At 25.2% G+C, this 10,610-nt stretch overlaps 1 protein-coding gene across 1 annotated transcript in view; it reads right to left on the bottom strand.

Annotated features, from left to right (window-relative positions):
- The window catches only part of LOC132919542 (muscle-specific protein 300 kDa), a 135,809-nt gene extending 126,418 nt beyond the window's left edge, over positions 1-9,391 (bottom strand). Inside the window, exons 1-2 of the mRNA XM_060981223.1 lie at positions 8,990-9,391; positions 2,624-2,944 (exon numbers count right to left, since the gene is read on the bottom strand). Coding sequence (XP_060837206.1) covers positions 2,624-2,944; positions 8,990-9,140 — 472 coding nt within the window. The 5' untranslated portion in view covers positions 9,141-9,391. The remainder of the gene's footprint in view (positions 1-2,623; positions 2,945-8,989) is intronic.
- Between the last annotated feature and the right edge of the window lie 1,219 nt (positions 9,392-10,610).

Here is a 10,610-nt window from a genome sequence, read left to right as displayed (position 1 = left end):
TTATCATATCTAAACAGGTTTAAATAATCGATAAGGTATAATTACACGTTTAAGTAATTACGTTTAGTACGTAATATATATGCAAATTAATAGTTAATATATTATATAGGTTATCGTTTAAAAATAAATTTGTTTTAATCATAACATCTAAAAAAAATTTAATAAATAAACAAGGCATCAAATAAAAATCGGCTATTCAAAAAAAAAAATTAAGTTTATCTATACATGTATAGTGTGTTCAACAACAAAGGTAACACAACATATTTGGAACGCATGGCCTTGAATTTGATAGGATTATTTTTTACGAAATAAATATGACTTACTATTATATTTATTTTTAATTTCATTTTCAAATTTTTAATATTTTTTTCAAAGCATAAGTATTAAAAAATATTTATTTTTTTTGACTAAAACATCTTTTTAAATAAAAATCTAAATCTAGATATATATTTTTAAACAGTTTGTAAATGGTTTGAATCTAACTTACTCTAAATCAGTCAATTCTTTAAGATAGAAAAATGTATATATTAGGTTACTCAGTTAATTAAATAAATAATCTCATTCAAATCTCAACATGAAAATTTGTTTTGCTTCACATGTAGAGAAAAAAGTTAAAATTAAAATTTTTCAAAAATTAATGTAGTAAAAAATAAACCAAATCAATGTACCTAAATGTGTTGTTATATCTCGTGTTACTTTTATTATCGGATACATTGTATACTTTATTATATCATAATTTTTAAACATATTATGTTTTTAGAAAAAGAAAAAACTTTTTAACTGTGGTCACGTTATTAAGAGCTTACATCACCAAAGACATAGAGTAGATATCTACATAAATAATTGGATACACGGAGCAAGTTTTACGAGAAGCCTCCATAGACTTAATAATCTTATCTATTAAAAACATCAGTGTTTTGATATGTATGACTTAAAATTATAGTTTTAATTAAATTAGACAGTCAAATAATTTAAGGCTTATATAAAACTCTCAGAAATACTATTTTAATTTATCTTGTACTGTCACCAATCACCATATTTAAAAAAATGTGTCCACAAGTGTATACCACTTGAACTTTCAATCGATTTTATTTATGTTGGCTGAATAACTGGACAGTGAATGATTTCACAATAGCCTATTTCATCCGGGGACAGCAGCTATAAATAAGATAATAATATATATAAACTGCACAAAATGTACTTTCTGAAAGTCCACTGAAATTGATTAAACTTATTTGATGCTATTTTAATGTCAGTCTCTATAAATAGATTGGTTTACGGTTGGATTTTTAATCAGGCATATATTATATGGATTATACTAATATATTATAGCGTTATGTATGTCAGATTATTTGACACGGAGTGGATTAAAATTAATTGAAAAAAAAATAACAAATTCTAGTAACAATAGACTTTTAATAAACTTTAGTAATAATGATAGAATAGTATATATCTATTAGCAGAATGAATAAACCACGAATGTTGAATAGTGTAATTATTGTGTAATATACAGAACCTACGATTACATTTAGATAATTCAATCCCAGTGATGCCATTATAGAATATAGGTATGTTTAACGATGAATAATGAATATATAATGTAATTTTGTAAAAACATAATTACGTATGTTTATAAATTTTAAAAACTTTCACAGTTTTGAGAATTACAATAAATTTTTAAAGATTACAGTGTGTTTGAAAAAATATTTTTGAAAATTTTTAAATTTTAATCGTTAATTTGACCAGGATTTTTATAACGATTGTATATTTATTATAGGTGAATAATAAAAATCATCATTTGATAACAAAGGTACAATTGTTAATTAATAGATAATCCAAGCATAATATAATTTATAATATATTAATATAAATATATACCTATAATATATTGTTCCACTAATCGACGGGTGTGATTTTGTTGTTTTATGCATTATAATTTATAGGTCTAAATGATTAGTTTAAAAATATCAGTTTGATTAATCTAAAATAGACTTCTGACAAGAATCAATCAGATAATAAATATTCGATATTATTATATATACTAATATGTAGGTATATCTGTATATACTATATATATATATATATTTTTTTTTATTGGTATCATAACAAAATGATTACTAGTCCTCACTCAGTGGGTACTCGTGTGGAGGCCTAGGAATTATATTGTTTACATATTATGTTTAATTTTTAGACACAATTAGAAATTTTAATAATTAATTTTCCGAACAAGAGAAATAATAATAATAATAATATTAATAATAAAATGATATTCATACAAATGTAGTATAAATGTATGTGGTATGTATGTGGTATGTAAATAAAAACTTTATATTTGATTTAGCTTACATCGTATTCATATAGAATGTGTATTTCGTTTTAAAACGTATATGTATGTTTTGGAATCCCTCAAAAAACTCATTAAGTCATAAAGAAATAAAAAATATTAAAAATCTTAATTCAGATAGTTCAGTAGTTGTTTACCAATGAATAGGCTATACATAAATTATTTAAAAAAAAGAATTGTACAAAACATATTCTTTTAATATAGATAGTGTTTTTATTTATATAAGCTATGAATATGAATAACTTTTTTAAACATCTAATATTCCAAGATATTGCTTACTTTTTATTTCTTCAATATGTAAGTCGAATTGTGACCGAGTACCGACGAACGATTTTCTCCAAGTATTTGGGGATGAAAGACTATCTCTGGATGAAGATCTGCTCATTGAACCTTCTCGATCAAATGATAACGAATGTTTGGCAACGGGGGTACTCGCTTCAGGGGTACTAATAGTTTTTACACTTTTGTGTACTGTTATCATATTCACGATGACCATTTTGCCTTTTTTCCGGCCATCTTTTGTGTATACATCGCGTTCTTCGAGTACTTGTTCAAATGTTTCATCACCCGACCCATCACGTAATCCCTCTCCACCAACAGCTACTCAGTAAAAGTTTACATCAGTTTTATTTTATTTCTTTGTTTTCATTACGAGTTACGACTGTGATCATTAGTTGAACATAGTTATAAAATATGTAAATATATTATTTGACAAATATCAAAGTATTTTTGTGAAAAAAAATTTTCCTTTGTTTGCCAAATTGTATCTATAAAAATATAAACTATATAATAAATTACCAATATTTCTAACTTTTCAATTTTATTCACTTAAATTCTATAACTAATCTCTAAAACGTGTACACAGACGTATATGACTGGCGCCAAAGGCCACGACTAGCTGTTATGAGGACCTCTCGGCCAATGATACAGTGAGTGTACAATAATTATATAATATAATATTATTATTTCGATCTAATAAAATAAAATACTTTTAACCTCACTTCTCATCCACAACATTAATTTTGGTTGGCGAACAACGACAACGACGATTGAAGCCATCGAAGTCCGCGTAAAAATATGCACTTTATAATTTATTAGGAATAATTTACCAATTTAAAATATTTTCATATAATTCTATCTATATTATTATAGTTTATTATTATACAAAGATGTACTTATACGGTTAGGTATATTAAACATCGTATAGCACAATTGACAATATATTTTAGTGGAGTGTTGTTTATTCAAATTTTAAGTGTATAACCTCAAACAATAATTTAGTGCGTGACGACTGCAAACAGTTACCCGAACTTTGAGTCTCAAAGTACCTTCCTTTTTATAATTTGATAGAAACACAATCGTATAATACTTTTCGTATTAAATCGATTGTTTTAATTTTTAATACTTGAATTGATAGAGTATATGCTAATATATACTTTTAATCATTTTTTTTTTAAATGTACCTATTTATGTTTTGGGTACAAAATCAGATACCTAATAATTTGAAATAAAATAATAATTATGATTTCTTAACAAAATGCAATAAACTTATCGTTTATTGGTAAACGCTTTTAAGATAAAATCACATTTTTATTTCATTAAATACAATTATAAACAAATATTTGAAATATTATTTCTTATTTTAAAGCTGAAATTGTTTTATAGCTTTAAGAAATACAATTGAATATTTAATTATTTAAATAATAACACGCCTAAGTAACAAATAATTTTATGTATTTAACTGTACAAGTGTACATGCACTCTACAGTATGCACATTACTACTTAAATTAGAATAGCATAACTTCTAGGATGAAATAAAAATAAATTTGCGTACAAATACTACACTTTGAATTATTTATATAATTTGGTGGTGAACTAAACAGCAACGTATATATATTATATACTATTCTTTAAATTCTATTACTTTGCATAGTTAGATAATCGAATATTATGATAAATAATAATCGGTTAATTAAATATTGTGTATGTAAGTACCAATATAATTAAGAGAATACGTAATACAAGTAGTGGCGCGCAAACACCTAATATATTTGAATTAAGTAGGTCATAAGTCGTAACCCATTTACGCTATATACGGACTAGATGTCGTATACTGTTTGGTGATCAGTTTTAGGTTATCGTCTAAACATTAAAAATCGATAAAGGGAAATCTAAGAATTAAGCGATTAAGGATTACATATAGATAATGTAAAAATAATAAATAAAAATAATACATTCATTGTAATTAATTATACATATACTCCCCAGTCGCCAGTGTTGTCATCAGGACCGTATTATTTCAAACCTCGTAAACCCCACAGAATTCCATAAATTTACAACTGTTATAATATTCGTAAACTCATCAAGTCATAACATTTGAATAATTTGTATACAATTCGTCTTTTTCATATAGACTCAGGTCTGTAGCAACACCTAATAAGTGTGATAAACGTTTACAATATTATAGGTACCTTATATATTTACAAGAGAGATATTTTGTTTTAATAACCTATAAGAAGGGTCAAATTTTTTTACTAGCTATTTCATAATTTTTCTTGTAATAATCTAAAAAAAAATAGGTTTGGTATATAATACATTAATACGTATTGTTGTGTTGAATTTTTATCACTTAGTAAAATTTCCCTATTGAAATATCTACCAAAATACAAAAGAATTTTCAATGATAATAAGCGAAAGTGTAAGCCTTACAAAATTAAACAATTAAATAATATTCAAAACAATGCGTGCTTTTGTATTCAATACATACAGTTGATTCTCCTATAGATTAACGACCATGTGATCACCGATTAATGATAAACAGTTTCAGAATTCAAATATGAGTACCTATATGGCGGATAATGGATATACATGTATTTATTTCTTTAAATTGTCGTAAAACAAATTTTATAGAATTTTAGATTTTGAGCAGAGCAACGAATGTATTGATATTATAATATCAATATTCAATGTAACAATGTATAACATAATGTATATATTTTTAATTGTTTAAAATATCTTAACTCTTCTACTTCACTATTTTGAATACTTTTCTTAATAATTGGAAAAAACGGGGTTTTAAGCAAACATTTTATTGATAAAAATTGTTTAGCTAGGAAAAAAATCTTAAAAATTTAACACAGGATTCCTCAAAAGTTTTTATGAAAGGAATTAAAAAAATATATAAGATTAAATCCAAAATATTTTTTTATGGGCGTTTTAATTTAGAATTTTATGAAATCTGAAATCATGAAAATTTGCAAATTATTTTGTAGTTAAAAATCTTGAAAATTTTAATATTTATATCTAACATTTGAAAATTTATAGTACGAGCTAGGTTCCTCATAAGTATTTCATATTGAACCAAAAAATCTAAAAAATATATAAACACAATAGGTATTTGTATAAACATTTAAAGTTCAAAATTGGACGAGATTAGATTTTTAACTATTTTTAATGATTTATAATTTATTGTAATTCAAAAATATTTTTTACGGGGTCTTGAAACTTTTACGTAGGCCCATAATTACATTTTATATACATATCACAAGGACATTTTAAAAATATTGAAATATTGCCGATTATACAGCGAATAACATGAACCTATTCACACCGTTCTGTGGTATAATAAGTCGGCATTGACTTAAAAGTTATTAACAACATAATGCATTAAATACATTATAATAAATGTAACGTTTTCGGCGAAAAAAAACTACTAATAGTAAAATAAATTACAATATAATATATATTATAAAATATACTTGTATAGTGAAAAAAGGCAGACAAACCATATTCGCTCAGCATCATTTTTCGTATACAATAATCCATTAAATCCGACTTACTCAATATCGAGGTAAACTCGACATTTACTACATTTACCTACATCAAAGCGGTTACCTATTTTCATCATTTTTTTATCCGTGCATTGAAAATATTATTTTATCAAATTATAAATTAAGTTTTTTTACTAGATACAAATGATAAAGAGTTCAAATTATATTTTTTACTGCGAATACTTTAAATGGTTGTTTTTATTAGCTAGATTTATTTTATCAACAAAATTAAAGGTCAATTTAGTTATACAACTATATTTATGAGAGAAACATTATAAGTCCATAATATATTTTTATAACTAATTCGTAATTTTACATTTTCTTCGTAAAAAATACTGAATTTAAAATAGCGAAACTGCGAGTTTTATATTTGGCGGGTTTAATAATAAATGAGTATTTTCTGATAATTTTTTAACAAACTTATTAAAAAACAATAATAATTTAAGTGATAGACAATGTTATAGAAAATATCAAATTTGCAATACCAAAAAAATTAAAAGACCACGCACTGTAAATGAAAAAATACCTGGTAATTTCCAATACCTTCTATACAGACAAAAAAAAGTAAATACTTATAACCGGTTTAATAAGCCGTTATATATATAATTATATGATTCATGTATCAGGATAATAATAAGCTTGCTTTTCTTTTGCAAAAAATATAGTACTTTATTATCGTAATTCCTAATCGATGTTTAGCGATCGTTTTAATTTATTATTATACAAATAACGGAACCTGATGTATTTCTATTTTCTAATAAACGAATTTATAAGAAATAATACTAATAATTAAACATCTATTTAAAAAAAAACTTATTTTTAAATTTAACCCAAATAATTTTTGTAATTCAAAATACCCGGCTTGAAACCATTTATAACTAGGTTATAAATATATATTTTATAGGTAGGCTAATAAAAAAAAAAATGTATAGGTATTCATATTAAAGTATTTTAAAATTATAATTTTAACATAGTATCAGAACCTTGTAAATCACATCACTAATAATGTGAAAGTTTTAGTATACTATTGTTGGTGTTTCTAGGCATAAAAAGGATTGCCTGACATAGATTAAAAGGATGTTGCATATTTATGACAATATTTTAAACTGAAATTAGATTAAAATCATTTATAAAGTCGAAAGAACAGAATTTAATCCACGATTAATACTTAGTATTATTTTTTTTCAATTTTTATTATTATACTATAAAAATAAAAAAATAAAAATTTTAAATCAAACATAAATCCATTTAAAGTACCGATTAACAATGATTTTAAAACAAATTAAATTGACCTGTGCAATGTATTTTTTTCCCTATGTTTCTTAGGAATTAATTTAATAGCACGTTTGTAAAATCTGAAGTACAACGTAAAATACATTTAATATTTAATATCTATCTGTAGCTGTTGATTAAAACATAATATAATCATACTGTATTATAATATAACGATCGAAAATTAATTAAATTATATTGTTATTACATTTGTAACTTTGTATTGTATATAATATGGTCTTTAAATTATTAGAATAAATACATACCTATTAATATTTAAATCTGTTTAAAAATATTATACCGATGCTTAATTTATATTATAAATTCTTGTTTTATTATTTCATATCGAATTTGGCCTAAACCAGTGTTTTCCAGCCTTATTTTACTCAAGACCCCTTTTAAGTTTACAAAAATCTCAACCCCACTCACACACGATAAATTAAAAAAAAATTTAATTTAATTTAAGTAAAAACTTTACAAACGACTTTTTTTTATATATATATTAAATTCTTATACTGTGCATACATTTTATGCATATCTACAATCTACATAGTTCTTTATATTACCTATGGTACCTATACATTGTACCATTTCATTGCAATGAGTTATGAATAATAAAAATGAAAGTAACTGTAGGATCGCTCTCCTTAGTGCCCCCTTAAGTAAAACGCCCCTCTCAACATTTTAAAAGCCCCCTAGAGCGGTACCGTTCACGTTGGGAATCACTGGTTTAAACGCAGAAGTACCTACCATTTAACATTATCTATATACATTAATTTACTTATTATAATTACGTATATAGGTAAGTACTATTGTAATAGGTATTTGTCTTTTCAAAATCACCATTCCTTTTATTATTATACTTATTTTTAATTATTATCATTGTAATTTTAATAACATTATCATTATTATGTAACAAAAATGGTTTGTTTATGTTATTCTATAAATTAGTAGGTAAAACAAGTATAGATATTATACTAGATAGTTCACAGTTTGTTTTATCATAGAAAAAGTTGTTATTTCTCAGCCCCAAAATATTTAAAATTGTGCAAAAACTTATATCACATCTACTATATACAAACATTATAAACAATAGATACTATAAAATGAATAATCTTTTAAAATATTGAGTCTCAGTAACTTTCTAAATTACAACAGCTGAATAACCGATGACCGTGTTAACTGACGGATGGGCCATAAATTAATGACGTTTTTCTCTGAAGTTTTTCATAATTTCATGGAATACTACAGGGATATCTTAAATAGGTAAGAGCTGCATGAAAGTTCTACTCAAATCACACACACAACGCTATAAAGCAATATAACATAAGGTATAATATTATGTATTATGTGTATTTCCCCCTGACCCCCTAGTAGAATCGAAAATATGTTGATGTGATGCCACTACAAAATAACGTGTCTTGTATTTAATATATTATATTCTAGTTTACAATAGATTTTGTACCAACACAACGTTTGATCACAGTCGTTCTGCAGAAAACAGGAGTAAATTAAAGTAATTAAAATTAATCCGAAATTTACCAGCATCTTGACTATCTTTAGAATCGGTAGACTTTTCAAAAAAATCTACTTTATCCTTGAAAGATTTTTTCGTAGGCACCTTATCTTGTGACGATGGTTCATCTTTTTTCGTCGTTTTTAACGAAAATAAAGGCCTCTTGGGCCTGTCCATGTTAAAAGCTCTTCCCCACCTTCAACACATATTATCACTTATCTTTATCAATTGCACTCGATAAGGTTTTCAAACCAATTTACTCGGCGTATGATATGTGGTAAGAATTAATAGTTTCAAAAAATAAAGTAGATATTAAGTATTTACGTAGATATCATAAATAAACTAACGACACATCGTTACACACTGGCCGCGGAGCATAATACAGTAATATACTACTACATTAGGTACGCAACAACTGTCGACTGATCGCCCGGCTGCCGGAGAACCGGTTCAAAGTGTAGAACGCCGGTTCTACACGAGATGTTTTGCACAGTGTTGCCCCCCATTAATCAAATTCATCGAAATATGTAACAGCAGACGAAATGCCTAACAACAATGCTACTCAACGTGTACTATTACTAGACAGTAGACGTTTGTTATGATCGAAGAAAGTCAGGAAAATCGTAATATTATTATTATATTCCCACTCATTTCTCACAATATCCACTTCTAGCGCTGTGTATAATAATAATACTATAATGCCTGTAACATTATGATTTGTTGTTAATAGGCGGAATTGTGCAAAGAAATGTTACACTAAACATCCGATAACTTTTACAAATATTCTTCATAACATTATACTAATCTAATAGTTTTATACTAAAAAAATAAAGTCAAAGGCATTTTAGTATATACTTGATTTTTTTTTTTTTTAATCGAAATATCACCACAGTTTTTGTAGGAACATCTAATTAATATATCACATTTTAGTTTGGGTTTCTCAATGGTTTTTTGTTTTTATCAGAAATAATATTGTTTTGACATTTTATATGATAATTCATTATCACATATCATAAGAAAACTGTGTAGAAAATAGAAGTATTCGTAGAATCGTACAAGCTTTCAGTGATTATTTAAAAATAAATACATAATTTACATACTTATTAAATAATTTTATATTTCCATACATAATAAAAAAATAATTGGTAATATAATATAATATATAATATATATTATATTATACAGATTACAGAATATAGATATATTAAATGTATGTGTGTATTTTTTTGAGCATTCTATTTAAAATATAAATGATATAATTTCTACATTTATTTGAAATGTGACAAATTCTAGTGAGGGCGATGATATTAATTAGAGCATGACCATACCGATTAGTCCGAAACCGTAGGCAATATTACTTTGTCGAAAATTACCGAATCCATTGCGTTTTTAAATGGGAAACGAATTTAAGAGTGATTACTTCGACTGAAGAAGTATGACGAACCAAGCTACCGTGTCCTACTCATAACATGGAATTAATGTTTTTCAACAGCTATAAAGGCTGACAACACGAAGGATACTTGAAGTATTATGAAAATCATATTATAATAGTTAAATGCCATCACATTTAATAAAAAAAAAAAAAAATGTGAAAACGCAGCGTCAAAACGTAGGCATACGCGTAATTTAATAAATAGAAAATTGTAA

This window comes from Rhopalosiphum padi, chromosome 2, assembly GCF_020882245.1.
Source record: "Rhopalosiphum padi isolate XX-2018 chromosome 2, ASM2088224v1, whole genome shotgun sequence".
NCBI classification, from domain to species: domain Eukaryota; kingdom Metazoa; phylum Arthropoda; class Insecta; order Hemiptera; family Aphididae; genus Rhopalosiphum; species Rhopalosiphum padi.
Note: the sequence above shows the minus strand (reverse complement) of the source record. Positions and strands in the feature narration are given on the sequence as shown.